Source organism: Ursus maritimus, unplaced genomic scaffold (assembly GCF_017311325.1).
Source record: "Ursus maritimus isolate PB19 unplaced genomic scaffold, ASM1731132v1 scaffold_14, whole genome shotgun sequence".
In the NCBI taxonomy this organism is placed as follows: Eukaryota; Metazoa; Chordata; class Mammalia; order Carnivora; family Ursidae; genus Ursus; species Ursus maritimus.
This window is the reverse complement of record NW_024423786.1, coordinates 35,925,707-35,950,306: the sequence shown is the minus strand read 5'-3', so window position 1 is coordinate 35,950,306 and position 24,600 is coordinate 35,925,707. Positions and strand designations below refer to the sequence as shown.

The window sequence follows — 24,600 nt, the reverse complement described above, 5'->3', positions numbered from 1 at the left end:
TGTCTTGACCCACCCCTCCTGATCCTGACCAGTAAGTGTCCAGTCTACACATCTCCTAAGCCAGGAAGCAGAGGGTTTAGGAATCCCGTGGAAAGAACGCTTAGCTTGGAGCGTGGTTGTCCTGTCTCCTAGAGTATGTGATGCAGCGTCAGTAACGTTACCTTGTTGAACTTCAGCTCTGGCTTTTGTGAGACAGGAAGACAGCCCTTGTCCTCCTGCCTGTCCCGCATCAAGGTAGCGAGGAGCCTGTGGAACAGTGCATGTAAAGATGCTTGGAGGACTGCAGATAGAAATCCCAGTACATAAGAGGTTTGTTTCTGTTATTACTAGAAAGGGGCCGTGACCTGGACAGGCTCTCCTGTGGGAAACTGAGGCAGCACCCCCAGCTGTGCAGGTGCGGATCCTGCTGGCACTGCTGCTGGTTGACGGGTGGGCCCTGGGTTAGTCACAGGTTAGGGATGCTTAAGGCCGCAGTGGGTTCAGGCTCCGCCTGTCTCCGAGCCTTCCACCTGTTCTCCTGTCTTTTCCTCTCCCTTCTGTAGAGCTTTGCTGGGGCCCGAGTGAGGGTGTGGCTATACCCTTGCTCTGCAGTCAGAACCCCTCTTGGCCATTGGTTCTGACTCCCTCAACCCTTAGGCTTCTTGATGCCACCAGACCTCTTGGCTGGCAGGACTGAGAGAGCCACCAGGTTGCCGTCCCGGGAAGGGAGCAGAAAATGAGGAAGGGATCCCTTCTTAGCAATCAGGGGTCCGGCTTTCCCTTTGAGCCATAGAGGAGGCCAGGAGGCTTGAGCCACAGCCATGGCTGGACACAGTACGGGGCAGTGGGTGGCAAGTGCCACCCTGAGTGAGATGGAGGGGTGTTGTGTGGGCCTGGGGAAGATATACCAGCAAGGTCTACACCATATCCCATGCTCCAGCTTCCCCACCGAGGTGCTAGTCCTCTACCAAAGGTCCCCATCTCCACAGCCGCCGCTCCGGAAGCTTCTGCTTCGAATGGCTACTTATTTCATCTTTGGTGCACTTGGACTGGTAGAAGTTTCTGCCTTACATTGCACTGAAATCAGTCTCATTCTGCTTCTACCCACTCCTGGGGCCCGGGGGGGGTCCACTTCCTCTTTTCCATGGCAGCCTTCTGGGGACTGAGGACCAGGAATGTGGCTCTTTTGTGCATCTCGTATCTCCCCTCCTGTTTGGCCTTCCTCTGCCCCTGCCCGCCTGCCTTTCTTTCCTGAACACGTGGGCATGGGATGTTTACATGGCAGGGAGCGGGGCATCATCTGCCCTGGAGGAAGGTCCATGTTCTCAGAGAAGATGGCGCTGGGTGGGACCAGACCCAGGGGACCAGCATGAGGGGGCAGAGGTCAAGGTGACCACAGTACGGGGCCGGCTGGGGGTCAGTAATGACAGCCCCCACAGGTGTTCTTCCAAATACTCTATGAAAGTTGGGAATTTCATCAGAGCCATGTTACTTTTGACTCACATTTTTATTGGTGTTGAATCTACCCCGTTACCCGGTGTTTACTGAATGCCTTCTGGCATCAGCACCATTTTCTCCCTCTTTAGATCTCATATTCACATAGAACTGCTATGAAACAAAGCCGATAAAGGACTCTCTGCTATCGGACTTCTGGGGGTTCCCCATTGCCTCCAGGGACGCAATCCCAATCCTGAATTTGGGATTTAGGGCCCCTCCTGGACTGACGGGTTGCTTCTTGGTCCTTATCCCTTCTTACTTCTACCCTCTTCTTTCTCTGCCTCCTGTGTGCCTGTGTCGAGGTCCTTGGGGGGGGTCGATTCAGGAGCTAGGTGGGCTTATCTGACCAATCTCTCTGAGCCTCTGTTTCCTCATTTTCTGTGTAATGAAGGTAGTAATAGTCCCTCCCTCACCATTGATGCTCTCCAGTGAGGATAGGGTAAGGCATTGGGGCGGGCTCTGTCAGGGAGACCTCATTGAGGAGGCCAGCTGGGATCGGACACACACACACACACACACCTCTGTGTCTTGGTGTTCACCCAATAGAGTGCCCTGGTGAATCAGAGGAGGGCAGAGCTCTTTCTGGGGGGCAGGAGTAGCCAGGGTAGCTAGGAAAGGCTGGGTCTTGATAGGTGAGCTGGAATTCAAAGATGGGAGAGGCTTCTCAGCTGGATGGAGTTCTGTGGACAGAGGCTCTGAGCGTTGAGGACTTGAGAAGAGCATAGCCAGAATACAGTGTGTTTGTTATAAGGGAGGGAAATGGAGCTGGGATAACCGGTGGGAGAAGGCTAGAAGGCCCGAGTGCCAGGCTGAGAGGCATTTGATCCTGGAGTGTTGAGGGCAGCTGCGAGGAGCCCCGAGGCTTTCTGAGTAGGACAACCTCAGGATGAAGCCGAGGTCTGCAGTGGTAGTCCGAAGTGGAGGGGGAAGTGAGCCCTCCTGAAAGGCTCCAGCTACAGCTTCTCCAGCTGCCTTGGTGGGTCAGGGGCGTGCAGAGTGGCCAGCGTCGATGCTTGGTGGTCGTGATGTCAGCTGCCGGGGAGATTCCTCACTGAGAAATTGCTCCTTACAAAGGACATAGACCTGGAGGGAAGATTCTCTAGCAGCCTGGAGGCAGAAAATCCACCCCATGAGGCCCATAAACGATAAGGGGAAAGTGTAGGCTGATGGTGAAAGCTGCCCCACATGGTGTGTCTGGGTTTCCTGCTTCTGGGAGATCCCAGGAATCACGGGCTTTCTATCCTGATGCATTCTGGCCTCCTAAGGAGTAGGGCTCATTTCGTGAGCTTCGTACCCAGACTTTCCCACATGCCTGCTTGAAGGGGGGGCGTCATGGGAGAGACAGAGATGTGGAAAGGAAAATGTAAGAGATGGACAACATTGTCCGTTCCTGGGAAGAGCCTACAATCTGGCTGGTAAGCGGAAAAACATATATAACATAAATCTGCATTTGGTTCCTCTGATTACATTTTTCCAAACACTTGAAAATTTATTCTCTTTGGAGGTAATTTCAAACTACAGAAAAGTTACAAGAATAACATACTGAACAAGCCATGTACCCTTCACCTGAATTCCCTTACTAATATTTTATCTCATTTGCTTTTGCTTTTAATTTTGTACGTTAATAAAATTGGAGTGTAGTTGGCACACAGTGTTACGTTAGTTTCAGGTGTACAACATAGTGATTTGACCAGTTTAGACATTACACTGTGCTCACCCCAAGTGTCGTCACCATCCGTCACTATACAGTGCTATTACGGTATTATTGACTCTATCCCCTGTGCTGTCCCTTGTATTCCGTGACTTATTCATCCGTTACTGGAAGCCTGTGTCTCCCTCTCCCCTGCACTCATGTGGCCCATCCCCCCTTCTCCTCTCCTCTAGCAAGTATCAGTCCACTTGTTTTTTCATTTATCTGTCTATAAGAGGTGTGGACTGATTTTTTAAAAAATTATAATTTATTCCTGTTTTTCATTATTTCGGGGCTCAGACTATCCTAGATTTAGCCAGTGTGAGATACTTCTCTGGCTCCTGTGACCTTATGGCATGCCCTTGTCATGTTTTTGTTTTGTTTTTAATTTTTACTTATTTGGGGCACTTCCTTACTTATTTCAACCTGTACCCACTCTATCCTAGCCCTGGAATCAGCCATTTTACCAGAGATTCCTGGTTTCTTTTCATGGACGAGGTATTAGAGACCCAAGTCTGGGTGCCAGGTGTGCTCATAACTACTGGGGTGCCTCTGCTTCCATATCCTTTCAACAGAGTTGGGAAACACATGCATTAATAATATACATATACATACTTACATTTACACATTTATTCATATTTATATACATCTTCTAGAAATCATGAATTCACACCAACACCTCCAATTCCAGTCCATCCCCAGAGGATTCTTTCTAGTCTTCCTTTCTTTGATGTTTCTGTGTCCCTCCTTCTACAGTGAGAACCCTGATTCCCAGCAACATGGACACATTTGCTCGCTCATTAAGTCCTGTAATACATCCGAAATGATTTCAGCGTTGTTTTGTCCATAGCACTACCAAACCTGAAACTTCCAGAAAGAGTTTAGCATTTCTTTGCTGTTCCCCCCTCTCTCGGTCCTATCCATGGCTGAGAGCATGCAGCCCAGGGATCCTAAACTAACCTGAACCAGTGTCTCCCTTTCAGTATAGCTGTGGTATTCATTTGAAATACAATCGGATTCACGTGTCTCAATTCACTTTCACTTTAGGGGTATTTTCCCTCCATCCCATCCTTGTTGATTTAATTTACAAAATCGTAATGTGTAGAACATTAACATGGTTCCAAAAGTCAAAACTATAGAGAAAGATATACTTAACAGTGTCCCTCCTATATTGTCCCCTTCCTTCCGTTTGTCCCCATTCAGCATTTTCTGCTTTATCCTTTGAATGTACCCTGAAGTGTAATGTGCGTGTTTTCTTATTTCTCCTTTTTTCATACATAAAGGGTAAAATACCATGTGCCTTTTTGTCGAAGCTTTTCTTATGTCTTTTTTCTTTTGATTGAATGCACCAGAAGTAGGCTTCTGTCACATGTAGAATTGTTAGATTTAGTCATTTGTCAGAAGTCTGATGATTTCTACCAATAGCTGTTTTAAATCTACTTTTGTAGTGGTGACTGCTGTTTTGTCCCTTAGTAACAAGCTTTGAAAATGATGAATTCTCATGCAAAATGGAGAACTGTTTTTTTCTTCATCCACGGAGGTTGATGGAAGATTCCATGCACTCAGGTGGGATTTTTCTGGAGTGAAAGGTTTGTCAAGATGGGTTTGGGGTATTTTCACCAGAGCAGAGAGTTGTACAGGATTGATGAGGCACTGGCTGGCTCGTTGAGGTCACTCTGAGCCTAGGATCCCACGTGTCCCATGTGTCCTATGTTTCTCTCAGTTCTGCTGGGATCGTGTAGCTTAGAGCCCAATCAGGGCTGTCTGTAATTTTCCTCCCTTTGGTATTGGAGAAAGCTCCTCCCATGGCCTTTTTCATGCCCAGATTCGACAGCTAAATATTCTTTCAACTTCGCATTTTCCCAATACTTTGTGATTTCTGCAGTGTTGTCTTACTTAATCTCTGTGAAGCAGTAGAACGGGTCCTATGTCTGTTGTGCAGCGGAGGAAACCGAAGCTCAGAAGAGACCAGTGTCAGAGCTGGGACTAGAATCCAGGTCTTCAGACTGAGAGCCCAGTGTGTCTAGGTCCATCACAAAGACCCCCTCCCCCCGCCCCTTTTCCTCCAGCCCGTCTCAGAGCCGACAGGAGATTTATGCTTGCAAATCTCTGTTCTGTCCAGATCAGCATATGTTTGCATGCCTGATGGGTATTAGACTCTTCAGAAACTGCCTAAAGTCTGTTCTGAGGGTTTACATTAACAACTTTCTTACCTGAACTTGTGTAACAGTGACTATTATTTGAAATAAACGGGCCATAAGCGAGGCAGTGGTTTTTGTTCTCAGAAATGTTACTCATAGTAGGATTTTAGCAATGCATGTGTTACCGTGTCTCAACAACCAAGAATGTGCAACAGTGATACGGCTTGTTAGAGAGTTTTGTTTTTTCTTTTCTTCTTTTTTTTTTTTTTGTATTCCTAATACAAAAAAAAAAAAAAAACCCTCATAAAATATATTAAAGCAAAATCCTCTTTTGTAAAGCTCTTAAGTTTTTCAGGTAACTTTTACTATCTTTGTCATCTTTTTCAAGAACTCAGATGAGACATGAATCTAGGAATAAGAATACCCTGTTTGTATTATAATCATGTAAATTTCATACTCCAAGTTCAGAATCAAAACACAGAGATTTGGGCTTAGATACTTGTGGCGAACAATAGAAATGGAGCCCACGTAGTTGCTCTCTATGACATTTTTAAGAAAACAGATGGCATCATGTATTTTCATGTCGACACATGACCCTCCAGGGCCTCCGCTTCATCCTTCAGGGATGTCATTATGGACTGGTGTGACTTTTTCAAAATTCAAATTAAGTTGGTGAACCTACCCAGAACCGAGTTACGTGTGTCCTGTATCTCAGGAAGCCTGGCAGGCCTAACAACCCCACATCATCCTGAGGGTGTGGTTGGCCTGAGCAGCAAGACCCTGCCTGTAATGGCCCTTCCTATGTGAGACAGCAAGGGATTCTCCCTCGGAGGAAAAGGTTCTGGGTGAGGAGTGCAGAAAACACCTCTGAGTCTTAATCAGCTTTGGTTTGATTCCCCCTGCAAAAGCCCCCCTGAAGTCCTACCTTCTACAGGCCGGGCCCAGGATGCCTTCCCAGAGGGGCAGGTGGGGATGGATCAGCCCGCACACAGCCAAGAACAGCTTCTGGGGCATCCAAAATGTGGGTGACCGGGGAGCAATGAGTGTCATCCTTTCTCACTAGGCAGAGGGTGGCACCTTGGTGAGGAGTCTAGTTTCCTGGGCTTTCAAGTATCTGTTCAGCCCCTCGTCAGCCCAGAGTGGAGAGGGAGAGGGAAGAGAGAGAAGAGGGATTGGCTCTATGTAAGCAGATCATTTCCCCCTTCTTGGGTTGGGTTGGGTTAAAGAGGTCCCTGATAGGGGCGCCTGGGTGGCACAGCGGTTAGGCGTCTGCCTTTGGCTCAGGGCATGATCCCGGCGTTATGGGATCGAGCCCCCCATCAGGCTCCTCCGCTATGAGCCTGCTTCTTTCTCTCCCACTCCCCCTGCTTGTGTTCCCTCTCTCGCTGACTGTCTCTATCTCTGTAGAATAAATAAATAAAATCTTTAAAAAAAAAAAAAAGAGGTCGCTGATAGGGAGATGTGCCGGTTTGGGGCTGGAGGGAAGGCAGAAGGAAGGCAGAAGTCACCTCTGTCAGAATCCAGGGCTGTGTGCGCGGAAGCTGAGCTGCCTGTAATCTCATCTGCTTCCTTCACAGCTTTTTAATCGTACTTAGGAAATCCATAGCTCGGGTAGCTTGGCTCCTGTAGCCGTTCGCTGTGGGAAATGCAGATGGATCCTTGGTCGTGGAAACTGGGTAATCACCCACCTGACTCCCAGGCTTGCCTGAGCCAGCGTGGGCTTCTACATGTATGCGTAGATGGGATTGCAGACACGAAAGGGGGTGTAAACAACAAGCAGTTGGGAACATGTACACATCTGCCAAAGCCTTTCCAGGACAGGTGTTCCCATAAATGGGCAACAAATCGTACTGCCTCTTCGTCTCCTACAGGGAAGACTTTTGGGGAAAGATCATGGCGAGAAAACAAGGGTTGCAAACGAGAATAGTGCTTCACCGGTGTTCTGTTTCCTGTGTGGGAAGGGAGAATGGGGCTCTGAGGTGGGTCTGCCCCGATCCTGTCCTCTGCTCTGGCTGGAACCCGCAGGTGCTGCTGGCAGCACCTGCTTCCCCTCCTGGCTCTTAGTTTGGATACGAGGGTCAGGGATGCTGTTTGGCTGAAGGTATTGAAGAAGCCCTACACTCGGTGTGTGCGCTCTCTGACCACCGCATAGCCCTCCCGGGTCCTTGCTCTTTGACGTGTGATGCCAGCTATCTGAGGAGGCTCTGGGGCAGGTGGGACGTCTCTGAGTTCAGGCTAATGGCGGGGAGGGGTGGTCACGAGGCCTGCCACGACAGCACGTGGCATTTGGGGCCTGGGCTCCTTGGGATTGTTCGTTTTCTAAGAAATAGCGCATGTGTGTTGGTGTGGTCACTGCAGCTCTGACGCCCACAATCTTGCTTAGGAAGACACTGTCTTATGTTCTGTCCACGTGTGTGGCCTCTGTTGCTGTGCTCGCGTGGCTGTACTCAGTGCCGTGTGTCCTGCCGCATGACTGTTGTGCAGCAGGGCAGATGGCCCGAGGTGCAGGTCCCCGAGGACGTCCTGACATGCGCTTGTTCTCTCTGCCTCCCTCAGAGAATTCTCAAAGGAAAGAGAGAAGGCTAAAGCCCGGGGAGACTTCCAGAAGCTCCGGGAGAAGCAGCAGCTGGAGGAGGACCTAAAGGGCTACTTGGATTGGATCACCCAAGCTGAAGACATTGATCCTGAGAATGAGGAAGAAGGTGGAGAGGAAAGCAAACGAAACAGTATGTAGCCCTTCCTGCTCCTGACCAGAGGGAGCTCGCGGGCGATTCAGGCGCCTGCTGGGCAGGGACGTTTCTCCCCCGGACCCGGCCTGTGAGACAGGTGGCCTCCGCCCAGCTGCCCTGTTCCTTCTGCCGCCCATCAGAGGACCGGTGCGTTCACACCAAGTCTGCGATCTGTCCGAGGTCTGGGTTTTAGATTTGTACCTGGTCACAGGGATTTAAGGTGGAGGAAGGTCAGCCACACTCGCTCGTTGGGAATTCGGGGAGCCCCTTCTGTGGGGGCACCAGCCATGGTAGGACGCGTAGTGACCCTACAGCACGGGAGCTGTGGCTCCTTCCCTGCAGAGTGAGCCGTGTTGCTGGACGAGAGCTTGAAGAGCAGGGTCCCTCTCCATCCTCAGGCCACCTGGAGTGGCTCCCACCTGTGCTGCACAGGTGAAGCCAGGGGCTTAGCCTATCAGGAGCTGGGACGAAACCAGTTCAGCAGTCGGGGCAGGGTGAGAAGGCCTGTGAGTCTGTGTGGCTGCTTGGAGCCCACTCCCCACCGGGGCCCAGGCCCCTCGGGCACTTTCTGCAGCGGGAAGGCCCAACGCCCAGCAAGCCCTGGAGTTCATTCCCATCGTCAACCAAGGTGTGTCGTTTACCACCTACTTTCCCCACAGATGTGCTCTTACTCTTCCTGGGCCATCTGTGCCTCAGGTAAAAGCAGAAATTGAAATTCAGCAGGGGATTTGCCTGAGATGCTTGTGGTTTGTTTCAAATCTAGACTAGTTGATGGTAAAGCCCGAGAACCCATCGCAAAGGCACGCATCCCTTGAGAGGCCTGGGGAGGCAAGGTGGGCCCCACATGGTGGAAGATGGCTGAGCGAGCTCCCCTTGGTCCGGGCCCCCAAGACGTCATGCAATTACTCCTTCAGCAAGGCGGGGGCTGGCTGCCAGGGGCTCTCCAGAGATGGAAGGGATGTCAGGGGACATCTGGGGATGGTCAGGCCTGCTCATGCTGAGACACATGTAGTGAGGGGCGGCAGGCTGGGTGCTGGGTGATGGGTGCTGAGGGGGCGAGGACTGGCTGCGGGGCTCTAGCAGGGAGCTACGGGGCATCGGCCCTGAGCCTGGAAGGCTGGAGGGATCTGAGGTCGGTCAGGGTCAGGGGAAACATCCTGAGCCATGGCAGAGGCATGAGGAGGGCACAGGGTAGTTCATTCCTTTGGCTGGTTGGGGGAGACAGGGCAGGGAGGCTGGGTGGGTGAAGCCAATTTCTGCTGCCTTTGTAGGCAGCTGATCGTGAAGGCTGAGCAGCTCATGGTTGACTGAGAGGGCCTTCTGGTGACTTCTAGCTGGGGACTCTGGGTCCGTACTTCCATTGGGAGTGCGGGTTTCCTGTTCTCACAGCTGCAAATGAGGGACTCAGTCCTGTGTGCTCCTGGGGGGCCAGCAGGGTGCAGATACCTCCTCTCCCCTTCCCAGTGTCACTGATGCTGCTTCCTTGAGGAGGAGACTGGGGGCTCAGTGTCTGAGCATCAGGAAGCTTCCAGAGGATTTCTAGAGGCTGCCTTTGAGTGCTAACTCTGAGATGGGAGCTCATATGGGGGCACTCCTTCCAGTTCCAAACTTGGTGATGTCCTTTAGGTCACTGGGTGTGAGAAGGGTGTCTGTGTGTTCAGGTCATTTGAGTCTGAATCCCCCATGGTCTTCTCGTGGCTTCCGAACCCACCGTATGGCCGACAACAGGCTGTACTTGGAGCAGGGGGGATGCCTACCGCACTGTCTTCCTCTTTGTTTCCTGAGTGCAGCTTCTGGCTGTGGGGCAGGGGGGGGGGGGGCGTTCTGCCAGCCACGTCTTCCCTCCCCTAATGTAGCATGTCCTATGTCAGCCAGTGCAAGCATTGGCCCTTCCCCTGAGCACGGCACCGTCCTTTGCCAGTTGAGATGTGTCTGACGGGGAGCCACGTGAGCCTTTCATTGAGCATTTGTTCATTGCCCCAGCTTTGGAAATGGAGAGGGGTCCCTGTTCGTGCTGCTAGCATCAGGTGTGGTGAGACTGTGCTTGTGGCCTGTGGTTTGAGGAGTGGGCATTTTCGCTGGACTCGAGGCAATGTCTTCTGATGGGCTGGGAGCTCTCACTCACTTTGTCTTACCCCAGTACTGCCACCGTGTGTGAAGGACCTGGCCACATGATGACAAAAATCAGTGCCTCTGCCCTTGGAAACCTTGCTGTGGAGGGAAGACGGAGAAGTGGGGCCTTAGCATAAGATGGGGACAAGCTGGCCCCATGAGCAGGGGCCGGCAGTCTGCTGTGGGAGCCCTGAAGGGCACAGCAAAGCAGCCTGGTCGGGGGCGGGGGCTGGGGATGAAGGGGAGGCTTCTTAGAGGAGGTGGTGTTCCTGCTGAGCTCCAGGGAGGAGAAGCCTGTGGTTTCCAAAGGGAGGGGGGAGAGGGGGGTACTTCTTCGGCTGGGGAAATGGCACGAACAAGGTACAGAGGGTTATAAATGTTCCAAGCCTGAAGTGCACTGCTTAGTAGTATAGTCAAGGAAAGAAATGACAGCCCTTGAAAAGTTCTAGATCCTCAGAATTCACTTTGTGCCAGGACTCCTCACCTGGTGAGGCTGCGCCGTATCCCTGGAATGGCAGCTCTGTGGGTTTCGCTGTGCACAGTGCCGTGTGGCTCAGCCTGGGGAACCAGCTTGACATTTGATCTGGAAGGGCACGTGCTTCTGTGGGTACTCTTTTTCTTTATCAGGCTCATTTTGCCAGATGCTGGGCTTCCCTGTGGAGTGAGGCTCTGATTTCCTGAGTCACCAGATTCCCAGGGCATTGATGATTACGGTCTGAAAGAAAGACCCAGACCCCAGGCTGTGGGAACCATGTAGGGATTTAACTGACTTAAGACAAGAGGCCTAAGTCTCCTCCCGACGAGGAAGTGGGCCTCCCTGAATATATTCCCTGCAGACCAGACCTTTGGCCAAAGGAGAGCTGCTGGGGTTTCCCTGGGACATCCTGTGGTTGCTGGCCATTTTCTTCCTGTCACAGCGAGAAACCCCAGGGGGAGAGGGTTTCCACAAGGCCTGCATCGTCCCCCTCACCAGCTGATGGGTCGATTTACCACCTGCACATGCCAGGTCTGGTCTCTGTCACCCAGTGGCAAGCAGCGCAGCGTGGGCATGGCCATTGCCAGCATGCTCCCTGGGTGTGCAAGATCCAGGCCCACACACTTAACACCGCAGCCCTGCTCCTGCGTATTATCTGGGGGAGGGGATGGGGCACTCCCTAGGCATCCTGGCTCTCTCCGTACTGCCTTGGGATGCTTACGCCACTGACTGCCCTTTTCAGCTGGGTCCTGGGTGGGACTGGGGCAGGTTCCTTCCCACACGGGGGAGTTAAGTGATAGTGTGACAGGAAGCCCTTGCTCTAGCCAAGCCTCAGCCTGTGCAAGTGAAGGGGGGGGGGTCTCAGGAGCCATTAATAGCAGGTGTCATGAGCCTTTGGGGTAGGGGCTAGATAGCATGTTGGTGCCCCTTCTCTGGAATTGGCTGCCATTGAGTTTCGTGACTCAGAATTCGGGCTTGAGTGACAGGCACACTACCCAATGTCTTTGAGCCCCCATTTCCCTGTCTGCAAGAAGCAGATAAAGATATCTGCCCATGGGCTTGTCATGAGGATGGAAGTTGGATAACCGGCAGGAGTCACTGTAACCATAGGAGTACTAGTTACTGCTGCTGTTACCAGACTACAGCAAAACCGGACCTAAACAGAATGATTCTTGCAGATTCTATTAAACCTCTAACCAACCTCAGGCTAAGGACCCCTTTTAGGACCACGTCCCTATACTTTCCTGTTTAGAGATTGTAAAGTTCTAAAGTATTGATGGAAAACACCCCCGTTGACCAGGCATGTTGGAGATACCGAGGCACAGCGTTCTGGCCCAACATCCGTTTGAGGTTTGTTGATGCTTGCTGTCGGAGAGCAGGTGGCAGATCAAGTGCTTGGAGACGTGCACACCTATCTCTTCTCTCTGATCTACTGAATGTCATGTCTGCATCTGTGGTACCCGACTCTGGCTGTACATGGCTGTCACCTGGAGAGCACTGCCATGTCCTGGTGTCATACCCACAGCCTGACAAGGACTTGTTCGTCTGCGGTGGGACCCAGGCGTGGCTTTATCTGCTGCTCCCTGGAGGTTCCCGCGTGAAGCCAGAGTCGGGAACTCCTGAATGCTATCACACTGAATATCACGCTGGTTCAGGCATTCACCTGTAGGAAGCCCGAAGGAGAGGCATTCGGGGACGTAACTGGGCTGTCTGGTGGCCACGGTGACTGGTCGCTCTAGCTTCGCGCGTTCATGGAATATTTAAAAGGTCCATTCTGTAAATTTGCTGTTAGGAAGCTGGTGTTACATGGTTACTTGAATGGACAACGTTCCCTTGGAAGTTAGTTCCTAAGCATTTGGGACATTTTCAAGGATAATTTATTTAACTTTTTGCTGAGCCTCAAGTTTCTTAAGAAACCCAGCCAAATCTCAAAGTGATTTTTTAGACGTATGCAGCTGCTCTGTGTTAACAATGGCGTTTTTCTAGGGCCATTAAAATCTGAAAGCCTAAAATTCTATTTTAAACTCTTCTCATTGTCAGTGATTAGTCTTTTTTTTTTTTTAAGGAAAAAAAAGGCATTAAAAATAATGAAATCGTTTTAAAGGGAGCTCATTCTAAAATTCTGGCTAGAAAAGCAGGGCCGTTTCACCGTGGGAGCTATGAATGATCGATAATCTCTCTAAGTGGGGGTACGTGCTGCCCACAAGGAGGGGCCTCTTCCTCAGAGGTCCTAGAGGCTGCTCCGCCCCTCCCCCCCAGGTGTCCCTGTGCAAGACTGCCACAGCTGTTCACCTCCCTTCTGCAGGCGCCACTTGGGTGCCTTTTACTGAGATGTTTGATTTGGGGATGGGCAGGAAACCAGGGATGGCATAGCCGTTGGCAAGCACAGGGCATGGAAGTGTGTTGGTCCGGTTTGAAAGCTTGTGTCTTCAAACTACGACTTATCACACGGCTTTCATCACGGTTAAACCAGCTCAGGGCACAAATCCAGAATGGAAAACGTTGCTTTGAAAGCAGCAAAGCACACAGCGGCAGTTAGAGTTGCATGTGTCCGGAGGGATCCCCTGTCCCAAGAGGTTGCTGGAAGTGCCTCTGACTGGGAGAGCCGACGGGGGTGGGCCCAGCACTGGGGGCGGCTGGGAGACCCACTGGGCAGGCGGCACGGGGACCTGCCCTGGCTAGGTCTCCAAAGAGCTGGCAGGAGACAGTCCCAGGGATGATTGCCCTAGCATGGACATGAGGAGAGGGCCCTCCAGCCAGGTTCGTAGAGTCCAAGTCAGGGTTGTGTGTATTTGTTTTTAATATATTTTAATTGCAAAAGTAATATTTGCTCATTGCCAAGAATTCATATAATATCAAAGTGTATAAAGGATGAGAGGACCCGACTGGGCAGTTGGGGGCCTGTTCTTTCTGACCTCACCTGTGCAGGTGAGGACATACGTGTTTTCACGGGCGGCCTGCACACGGGTCCCCACCAGTGCAGCAACTTGCCTTTCTCACTGAACCGCGTGCCGCAGACTGTGCGCTCCTCGGGGGGAGGAACAGGGCCTGTCTCTGTTCTCCATCAGGTGGCTGACACCTAGCGTGGTCTTTGTCACACATAGGAGTTTCCAGTGATTATTTGTTCAACGACAGAATGCAGAATAATCACATCTCACATTTATCAGGTGCTTCCTGCATGTCAGACACTGTGCTAGGGGTCAGGGGTGCACAAATCCATTATCCCTCCCAGGGCTCTGGGAGGCAAGAACTTGACAGATGGGGAAATTGAAGCACAGAGAGGTTAAGTAGCTTTCCAGGGTCGTATGCCCGTCAAGTGGCCAAGCGGAGACTTGAACCCAGGTTCTGCTAGTGTGCACGTGAGCCACCATTAATCCCGGCAAATGCATGCACCTGTGTCTGCACGTGCACATTCATCTTCTTGCGGGAGAAAGTACCAGAAGGGATTTGCTGGGTCAGAGAGGATGCCCGTTTTTGAAATGTGTCCTGCCGTTGGTACCCGTTTGCATTCCCACCAGTCGTGCTCCGTGAGTGCCCGTGTCCTCACGGCGTTGCCCCCCCAGCGTTCCTTCTGTTTCCCTCCTGCACCTGCAGCTCCCTTCCCTGAGCTCACGGCCCCACCTTGAAGATTAGCCCACCGGCTAATATTGTGATATCCTATCCCAGAGCCAGAGGGAGCTGGAGACCCTAGATTCATTCTTCTTGTGACCTAGTGGCCACGGGGGAGTTATACCCATAATGGGGGACCACGCCTTGCCAGGGCCTGTATTACCGGATTTACCGTTTACCACTTACTAAGGTAAGCAGAGGCGTAGCAAAAGTGGGTTGCCTGTCTGCTCATCCAGTCAGGAAGTGGCAGGCCTGAGATCAGACCTGGTCTGTCCAAGTCCAGAGCCCACCTTTTAAACCCCCACATGTCCTTCCCACACAGCGATACCAGCCAGCCTCACCCAGCTGGTCAGTGCCCGGGACTCCTGACCGCGGCTAAATGCCCTCTCCCTAATGCCCTTCTTGGCGGGGTGGCCAAACCCTGGGAAGCTTCTCGGTGGCTTGGTTGGTTGGTTATTTAGGACAGGTCCTTTAGAGACAGGCATTTGGTATCCTCACTATAGAAAGTGCACCTCCCCTCTCCTGGTCAGACCCTGAACTGTAGATGTCTGGTAGGAGGACGACAGTTCGGGTTCCGTGTATCAGAGCCCCGGGCTGTGGCCGCCGCTTGGGTCCTTGAGGCCCTGTTTGCGTTGCTCCTGCTGCCCTCTACCGAATCGTAACGACATTGCCTGTGTTCCATCTGAAGGAGTCACAGTGGCCGACCTGCTAAAAGAGGATAAGAAGAAAAGGAAGTTTTGCTGCTTTCACCAACGCAGGGCTAGAGATCACGGTAAATGACCGAGGTTGAACTTCCGTTGGGAGACTCCTCTCCTGCGGTTTCTGGAGCCTTCTCCTTGCACATAGGCCCCGTGTGACATGCATGTGTGTGCCCGTGTGCTGTGTTTGTAAGATGCCTATGTCTTAACCGCTTGATTCCTTTGAAACTTGGTCATGTTGTTTTCTTCTTGTCTTTACCCCAAATGTGTGGTTTTGCCAAGACAGCATTACAGTTTCCTTTTTGTTTGAACTATACCTTTTAAAGAAGCAGCTGAACCCACTCAGAACATTTATTTAATTCAGCATGAATATTCTTAGACTGGAAGACAGACTTCTTAAACACTTTCCCCCAATGATGCTTTTTCATCTAAACTGTTTAGAAATTCCAGTGATGTTACTTGATTGATTTTGATTTTCCAGGTTACATTTTTTACATGGCCTGCTGGTTTTCCACCCTCCGGCGGGTTTGCCCAGGACATCCTAAAGCTAGTAGTGCCAGTTTCAAGAATGGAGTTAAAAATAGACTTCTAGGATGCTCCGGTTTGGGGGAGGGGAACACTTGCCTTTGAGAGCAGGGATGAGGAAAGGGCTCACGTGGGGGCACAGTTCATTTCAAGCTATGTTGTAAAGAAGAATGCTAAACACAGACCCGCGCCGGAAGCCCTGGGGTCCACGTCAGGACCGTCTGCATGCAGAGCATCAGTGCAGACAGCTGGTGTCCTGTCCTGCCTGCCAGGCCAGCACCGTAGCCTTACCGCAGCGCCGAGCTTGGCCTGTGCACTCCGCACGGTTCACCTAGTTGCTGCCACTGAGGTCAGCCCTGGTCAGACGAGTCTGGAGGAAGAGTCGATCTGACTGTGAATAGGGCCACAAAGCCAACTGCCAAGGGAGCAGAGGGGACACAAGGCACTGTTCTCTTGGTAGTAGGCCTCTGCCGTCGTGGGAATGTTGAGCTCATAGGGTTGTAGGAACTGGAACAAGCCACGGGTGGTCGGACTGAAGCCACTCCCTTTTGGAGTGGACGAGAACAGAGAGTATCAGACAGACAGAAGCCCGTCGGCCTCCGGAGAGCACATTGTGGACCTGAGAAGAGAAGGCACCTGTGTGGGGGTGGGCAGCCAAGTGGGGGCCGGGAGCGGGGGCCTGGCTCACGTAGGCCTCGTGTCTGCAGAGGTTTGTGAAGAAGAGCTGGCCTTGGTGCAGCCCCTGGAGGCCTCTGCAGGAAGAAGGGCTTCAGGTAAGCAGGAAATATTGTCACCGACGTAAGACAAAACCATTTTCGAAGACTGACGGAGGACCCTGGCTCTCGGCGGGTTACCGTGAGAAGAGATGAGTGACCTGTCCCCAGAAGAGAAGAGCCCTCTCCTTGGGCACCTAGGTGCCCGTCCTGAGCAGGAACTTGTGCCTTGTGATTTTTCAGGGGTGTTTTGCCAGCTTTCTGAGGCATGCGGGGAGAGGAAGAAGCCTCATATTTTCAGGAAACTTTATATTTTGAGTAGGGGAGGTCTTTTATTAACTGAGATACCCAGGGACCCTAAAGAAGGTCCCCGATGAGGCTGGTGGGGCGAGGGCCCTCATGCGGGTGCAGCGCTCCCCATGCCATTAGTCATGCAGAAGAAATTATCAGGGCATCATTCTTGCTTTAGACACAGAAACCTTGGTCTGGCCTTGACCCACATTCCCCAAGAAGAAGCTGGCTTCTTGACAGCAACCAGAGTCTGTTACCCTTGTAACGGCTAAACGTGTCACTACTAGCGAACACAGGCACATTCCTTCAGGGGATGTCATGGCACTGCTCATGCTTGTCATGAAAATAAGATTAAAAAAAACAAACCCGCAGGATCTTGGCTTCGGATCCCCTGTTCCCAAGGAAGGCGGCCATGACGGCCACTGCTCGGTTATCCGACCTCATGCCTCCGCCCATTGAGAGGAAGGCCTGAGAAGGTTTAGGCTGCTCAGGCTCGGAGGAAGATTCAGAGAGGCACCCCTGACGCTGCAGGAGAGCCTGTCCTATGGAGAACAGGGGCGCGAGGCTCTAAGAAGCCCAGGACGTGTGAAGGAGGCTGTGTGGTGTGCCAGGCCCGAGAAGGAGGCTGGGGTGCTCTGTGCTCAGTTGGCATGGGTCCCGGGGCTCCTGTGGCTGGCCGAGGACTCTTGGGGGGGGTGCAGCCCCCTTCCCCAGCAGCTCTGTCTGGAGGGGACTTGGGAATGCATCTCCAGGGCAGGCTTCCAGATTCCCGGCGGCCCTCCTGAGGGGCGGGGGGCAGGGGCTTCACAACACCGCTCCTTCCTGCTCTCTTGGCCGAGCTGGGGGTGTGCAAGGGAAACCCCCTAGGCACTGGTGGTAAAACCAGACAGCTGTGGGCGTTTGCTCTTTAGAGCAGTTCAAGCAGGTCGGAGGTGAATGGGTCTTACCGATATCACCCAACAGCTCATGTTCCAGAGCAGCCAGTGAAGCCCAGGGAGGAAAAGGGAGAGGACTTGTTCCCATGTTACCAGTGACAAAGGCCAAGCTTCTCTACATTGCTTCTCGTGTCTTTGGACCTGAGTAGCCTCTGTCGTGGAAGGAAGCACGTTGGAGGTTTTGCTGTGCCTGTTAACAGCGGACATAATTTCAGGGCTGCCTACTTGAACCCACACGCAGACTCATCACCGTGTGTCCGTGAAAATGCTGGTTAGTTGTGCTGGCCTGAGAAATGGTGTGTTTCCCCAGTATATTTTGTGTGGCATTGCCCGTAATGGCATCCGGGCCCAGCAGCAGGTCTTAGCAATAGGGTGGCGTCCCATCCGCAGAGAGCGCTCCAGGCGGGGCCCGCCTGCGGAGGCCGGAGTTCCTTCTGTCTGTCTGCAGTCCCGGGCCCTCTGGGCCGAGGTCTGGCATCGCCTCCTCTGACATCGCCTCCTCCCCGACAGCAGCCCTCAGGTCCTTTGCTCAGCACGCCCACATGGAAGCCTCGGGGGCTGCCCTGCAGCTCTTCTCGGAGATCCCAGCGCCTGGAATAGCTTGCAAAGCATTGGCCCTGCGTTTCCCCAGGTTTTCAGCAGGCCAATTGCAGTGCAGGTCGGCATCCCGTTCTAGGCACAGGCTTGTCCTAATGCCTGGTTTCACCCAGATTCTGGAAATAGTTTTAAAACTTGTATTTTTTAAAAAGTGAAAACTTGCTTAACAGCTCTCAAGTTCCCTGGAATGTGCAAGGGAAAGGGTTTACAGCTGCTTTGCCTGCAGATGGCCCCTTGGCTTACTTCTGTCTCTAGAGGACATGGTAGGACTGAGGAGGGGGTCTCTGCCTGCATTGCTAATTAGCTGAGCTGCTTGCCAACAATTACTGTTGAATCTGTCCTGAAGGGCACAAAGGAAGTGCTCCCCCTGCACGGGGCAGCCATGAGGCCATGGCAGCCAGTTAGGGAAAGGGCAAGCGTTCCAGGAATTTTCCCGTGGGCTTACTTACGTGGATTTTCATAAAGTCCCAGTAGTCACCACAGCAGCTTGACCTTCGTTCTCTCTCTCTTTGCTGGGATGGTCTCCTGGAGGTGGTCTGCCTGTATACCGGGTTTCTGGGTTAAGTGAGCTCATCAGGACATCATACCAAGGCTGATGGAAAATAGGCTTGCTTGGCTTTTGGCACTTTTAATGTGTGGCCCTTTAAGGATATACCAATATATACCAATGTGTACCAGTATATTAAGTATAATTTTAAGGGCATTCCAACACACATATCAGCATATACTGATACCGAAATGTAGTATATTAAGCTCGCACCACAAGCGCAGGGAGCAGGTGGAAAGAACGCCAGGTGGGAAGCAGGAGAGCTTTCTCGCACCTGAGCTGTGTGTCCCGAGGCATAGTGGTGAGGTTTCTCATCTGTGAAGCCACAGGGCTGCTTCATGTGATCTCAGAGGCCCCTTCCAGTTCTAACAGTCTGTGGTCCTCCTGTCTCGATGGTAAAAACATAGATGAAGTCCCACTGGGACTAAGTGAAGTGAAACTCCTATCAATTTTTTAACATTAAAAATAATGCCCAGTACAAGCGAAGGGTGAAATGCTTGTGTACAAATGAGCTCTTTTCGCCCCCTGGGCCTGCTGTCTCTGTACTTTGGGGAAAGGAAATGCTCCCCTATGACTGGGAGGGAGAGGCTAGAGCCCAGAGAAAGGCGGCCAGGGCCCCATCAGAGCCTGGTTCCTCTGCTCAGGTGAAGGGACTGGATCACGGTCCGTTTCCGGGGCCAAATGAGGTCACCCGATTCTAGCACAGTCACTGTGCTCTTCCTCCGCCTCCCCCTCACCACCTCCTCGGCTCTGGTTGATGTCATTCCGGAATAAGTTGTTTATTATGGGTCCATGGCTCTCTCGGTGTCTAACCATTAAGACAGAAAAGTTGCTCTCTCTACCGCAGGCGAAGTCAGACAGAAATGACTCGTTTGAGATAGAAAAGATACAAACCAAGAGTGGTGGCCAAAGCTGACTCAGGCATGTGAAAGATTGTTCACGCCAGGTGTCTCTCTGCAGGAATGGAAGTGGTCAGAGCAAAGGGACCCTGGGTTTGGGCCATGCACAGAGTGTCGCTTCGCTTCCAGGGAGCTCCAGAAGAACTTTCTTGAGGTGACAACTACCACGTCTGAGCCTCACCAATTGCCCAACACTGTGGATGCACATAGGATGGCCCAGGACTATGGGGAAAACCCACCATGGGTTTTATCTCACTCAGTTCTGCCAACAGCCCCAGATGAGAAAATGAAGCATTGGAGAAGTTCAGCCGCAGAGGTGGGGTTAAACTGGGATCTGGCTGACCTAGAGTCTGGTCTTAGCTACTGAAGGATGCAGTCTGCCTGAGGGGCAGGGAAACTTCTCTCCATCAGTGCAGCCCTGACACTGTGCCACACCATTAACCTCTCTTAATTTTTCTTTGGAGAGTTCGTCTTTATCTTCTTATCTTTCTCCCCACTTGGTTCTCATGTCCAGGGACTAACTAGTATATTTCATTCCCTAAGAGCCAGAAATGCAACCCCCCCCCACCCCTTTCCCATAGGTAGCATGTAATTTATCTGCATTGATCAAATGGTTGGAAAAAAGAAGCTTCTGGAATGGCATGCGGCAACTGCCCTGCTCTCATCCCAGGACATGCCTCAGAGGGTAAAGAGCCACAAAACATAGCCTGTTCAGAAAAGTGGCTCTTTTGGAAAGAATAAGTACAGTTCTAGCAGGATTAGTAGTAGAATCGAGAAGCAGTGCACAGTGAGAGGCGGAAGTGGCCCTCGAGAGTGTGGAGTCAGCACCACCACTCCCCACTTGCGGCATCGCAGTCTGCAGAGAGGTGGCACTGCGCCTGGCTCAGTCCAACGCTACCCGGGGCCCCCCATTGACTCCCACGCCTGCCCTGTGTCACGTGCTCTCAACTTCTGTGCCCTGGGTAGTGACGGCAACGCCCAAGAAAAGCGTCCCACAGAGATGACTCCCGGTTGTGTTTGTAGGAGTCTCCCGCTGTGATTTTCTTTGTCACTGGAGACAGGGGTGACCTATGGGAGGAGCCCAGAGCAACGCACTTCACTGAATTTTACAACGTTTCGTCTTTTCAAGTCAGAGCGCAAATCAGTCCTGGAGAAGAGAATCGCATGAGCAGCTTTGTGCCTGTGTGTGTGTGTGTGTGTGTCTGTGGAGCTTTTGTTAAAGGTTTTTCTGTGGGTGGATTGTGTGGGGTTTTTGGTTTGTTTATCTTTGTCTTTTGTGTGTGTGTAGAGTCCTAAAAAAAAGTGAAGTTGGTTTCTTTTGACTTAATTGAGGAAGAAAGGTTTTTCTGGGAGACTATCAGTAGTGTGATGTGGGTCTGTCATGCTCATTTTGCCTCTGCTGCCTTTGCCTAAATGCTCCTGGACATGGCTGTGGAACTCTCACCTGGGCAGGCTCAGTTCCTTGGGTGCACACAGAGGGAAAAGGACTCTCTTTGGTGCCCGCAGAAGAGATGTTTCTCAGCGCTCTGGGCCTTTCGGGTCAGGCCCACCTTCATCCTTGTCATTCACAGTGTCCCTCGCCGGAGCACAGCCCGCGCACACGCAGCCACGGCACAGACCTTACCGGGCCAGTTCCTCTGCCCGGAACGCCCGGGCTGGCCCCTGCACCCGTACCGGCGCTACAGAAAAACACTACCAGGGTTTGCACATCAAAGCGGAGCCATCCTTGCTCAGAGGAGCCTTATCAGCAGAGCCCACAGGGGGAAGGCCTTCCTGTTGATACCACAAGGTCTATAAAGATGGTCGCTACAGTCCAAAAGGATGCATCAGGGCAAAGAAGTACACGTGGTTGGGTGATTCTCCCCCATTTCCGTCTTCAGGGACCCCCTCTCCGAACCCCAGAGCAGAATCCGTTATTCCTTACTGTGTGTTTCCAGAACTCCTTGCACAGACCCCCGAGGTGGCTCCTTTCATAGTTCATGGAAATCCACTGGTTTCCCAGGGCAGGTGCAATGCTTCGTGCCCTCCCTCTCCTTGATGGCCCGGCTCCAACACCTGCCCAGGATGCTTACAGAGTTGAATCAGGTGGATGAGAAATAACACCCATGTGCCAGATGGTGGGTCCCTGGGCCTCCCCGCACAGTTGGTGCATTTCTACATTCCCTCCACTTCCTCTGCTCGGGAGCCGGCGGTACAGGAGTGAGACATGCCCAGAGACGCTGGTGACACCGAGACCACAGTCAGCTTTGCCCTCTGGTCACTGGTTGGGAGAAAACCTCCTACCCGTAAGACTGTACTTCCTTTGTGCTCTAGTTCTAGCTGCTTGGGAAAGAGCCTTCTGCATATTGGGTTCACAAGCTCATGGAACTTAACAGATAAATTAGCTAATGATGAGTAGAGTTCTTAAATTTTTAAAAAGATTTTGTGCTTGGTACCTTCCTGTCCTGCATCCGATAGCTCTTCTCCTTTGGTATAGTTACAATAAGAATTCCTGTGTGAAGTACTGGTCTAGCCACGGATTCTAGAGAATAGCATTTGGGGCCAGCAAAGACGTCGCTGTAGCTGAGTTGTCTCAGTGCACTCCTGGAAGTCAAGAGAATAAGCCGGGGCCAGGCACACTGAGTGGATTCAGTTTGGCCCCTAGGCTTCTTTTCCTGGGAAGTGTCTGAATGGATAGCGTTTCCTCCTGTTGGGGAGGGAGGGGTGCTCTGTGGGCCGATCACCAAAGCAGAGACTCCCTTGCCGTGGAGGTACCTGGCCTCCACCTGGACTCGCCCTCCTCCTGGGCTCCCAGAGGGACTGCCTGGAGGCGGCGATCTGCAACCGGCCCACTCCTGGCCATGCAGCGCCTCCAGCATGCCGGCTAAAGCCTTGTCTTCTCCCCGCAGCCAGCATGCCCACCAGCGAGACGGAGTCGGTGAACACAGAGAACGTAAGTGGCGGAGGCGAGAACCAAGGCGGCTGTGGGAGTCTCTGGTAAGTGTGGAGGCCGCTTGCTTTCCGACCTCCTCCTGTCTTCTTAGCGAGCACCTGTGGGGCAGGCACCCGGGGGCCATAGCCTCAGATGCACGAGGGGTGGGTGGGCTCACCCTGGACCCCTTGGTCCCTCTCCCCTCCCATCCCAGGCCCCCAGACCCCCAGACCCCCAGCGTTTCACATGCCTCTTCCCCCCAGGGCAGCCCGTCTGCCGAGGCAGAGCCTGCCGCGGGGCGTGCCAGGTAACCCGGCAATTCCACTGTGTCCACTAGGTGCTGGTGGAAACGAAGAGGCACGGCCAAGGCTGGGCCCTCTGGGTGTCGGCGGTGGGGGTAACAGGCCTGATTCTCCTCCCGGTCTGGTGTTGGCATCGGTGCTTTGACGAAGAGCTTGTATGGCAGAGTGGCTGACACAATGTGCTGCATATTTCAGTTTTCCTTCCCTGGCGGGTTCTCCCGAACTCCTGCGTGGCAGCTGGACCATGAGAGCCTGCCCTCCTTTGCTCACGGCCCTTGTTTCTGGAGCCCTGCACCACCCTCTCCTAACAGTGGAGGGCGCCACCACATTCACCCCTGTTGGCTTCTGTCTAGAAGACGGGGCCCCCAGCGGGGACCAGCAATGTGTGATGTGCAGAGTACTGCCTGCTTTGGGGAGCCCATGCAATTTTGTTTCGTTTGCTTCCTGCTGGTATCCCTTAGGTCTTATCTCTGTAAAGTAGAGGTGGTGTTTTTAAGAGAACTTGATCTTCTTGGCAGCAATTCATAAAAATGTTGTGTTTGGGGCAGAATGCTCAGCAGTTTAAGAAGTAAATTTGCCTCTTGCTTGCTCTGCCCTCCCTACAACATGTGAACTATGCAGGGGGATGGAGTCGGCTTCCTCATTTTACAGACAAGAACACTGAGGCTCGCCAAGGCGTGCTGCTTGCCCGAACCCATGCAGTTAGTGAATAGCAGAGCGAGGACTCCTAGTCCAGTGCTCTTTTTGCTGTAGCAGCGGCACATGCTGCTGCTGAGTGGCTGAGAAGCGAGCAGGGGAGGCCCGACTGACTTCAGTCTGGGGAAGCGGGGTCAGGGGAGGAGAACCCCGGGCGTCACGGCCTCTGACAGGGCTGTGCAGGGCCACTGGCTAAGAGGCTTCTCTTGCCTGGGCCCTGGAGGGTGTCAGCCTGGCCCGCCTGGCCCTGGCAGCACCTCGTCTCCTGCTCTGCTTTCACCCCTGCTGGCTCACTGGGGGAGCTGGGGATGCTGAGCCCAGGCTTCTGTGCATGGCTTTTCTGATCTCCCAGCTGAAATGACGGGGAGACTGTGCTCAAGCCTTCCTAACAGAAATCCTATTCTTTTTGTCTTTCTTTCAGCCAAGCCATTTCCAAATCCAAGCTCAGGTCAGTATCTTCTATTTTTTCTTCAGACTGCGTGTTGGTGTTTTACCTTCTAACTTTTCTATTATACATGGAGTTGCTCTAGACTTGGTTTTTACTCTCTGGTCTAGGACACTGATATCGAAGACCAGTCTGTCCAGTCAGTGTCCAGCACCTGCCTTGGAGAGCAGCATAGTAGGTGCTGGAGATCTTGCCCTGAAATAAACCAATGAGACGCAACACCGAACAAGTTCTTGTCACTAACCAGACCTTCATGTTCCAACCCCCACCCTGAGCCATTTCTCCAAGAGACATACTTCTTGTCACTTTTCTGCTTACAAGTCTTCTGTGAAGGGGGAGATTCAAGAGGGCTTCTGAGGTGCCAGTGACGTTCTGTTCCTTGCTCTAGATGCAAGTTACATGTTTAGTTGCTAAAAGCTCATTGAACCATATACCTATGATTTGTGTACTTTTCCATGTAAATGTTATTTTTCAATTAAAAATGACATTTTACTGCTATATACAAAAATTAACTTAAAATGGACCGAGGAATAAATGTAAAACCTAAAATTATAAACATTCTAGAAGAAAACATCCAAAGTCTTTGTGACCTTGGGTTGGGCAAAGGTTTCTTCTTGGATACAACATCCAAAACACTGGCCATGCGAGTAGATAACCTTCAGACCAGAAGAAAAAATATTTGCAAAACACTTGATATAAAGGACTAGTATCCACTATATAAAAAGAAGACTATATAAATATGATGTAATAAGAAAACAAAAAAAGGGTCAACAGATTTCAACAGGCATGTCGCCAAAAAAAAAAAAAAA

The 24,600-nt window shown here is 52.0% G+C and overlaps 1 protein-coding gene across 3 annotated transcripts in view; it reads left to right on the top strand.

Annotated features, from left to right (window-relative positions):
- CACNA1D (calcium voltage-gated channel subunit alpha1 D) overlaps nucleotides 1–24,600 on the top strand; it is a 296,621-nt gene that overhangs the window by 185,393 nt on the left and 86,628 nt on the right. For 2 of the 3 annotated variants that reach the window (XM_040628681.1, XM_040628680.1), the window contains exons 9-11: nucleotides 7,864–8,033; nucleotides 22,326–22,413; nucleotides 23,768–23,794. In XM_040628681.1, the coding sequence (XP_040484615.1) occupies nucleotides 7,864–8,033; nucleotides 22,326–22,413; nucleotides 23,768–23,794 (285 nt within the window). Of the gene's footprint in view, nucleotides 1–7,863; nucleotides 8,034–22,325; nucleotides 22,414–22,685; nucleotides 22,746–23,767; nucleotides 23,795–24,600 lie in introns of all 3 variants that reach the window. The other variant, XM_040628679.1, reaches the window with a different exon arrangement.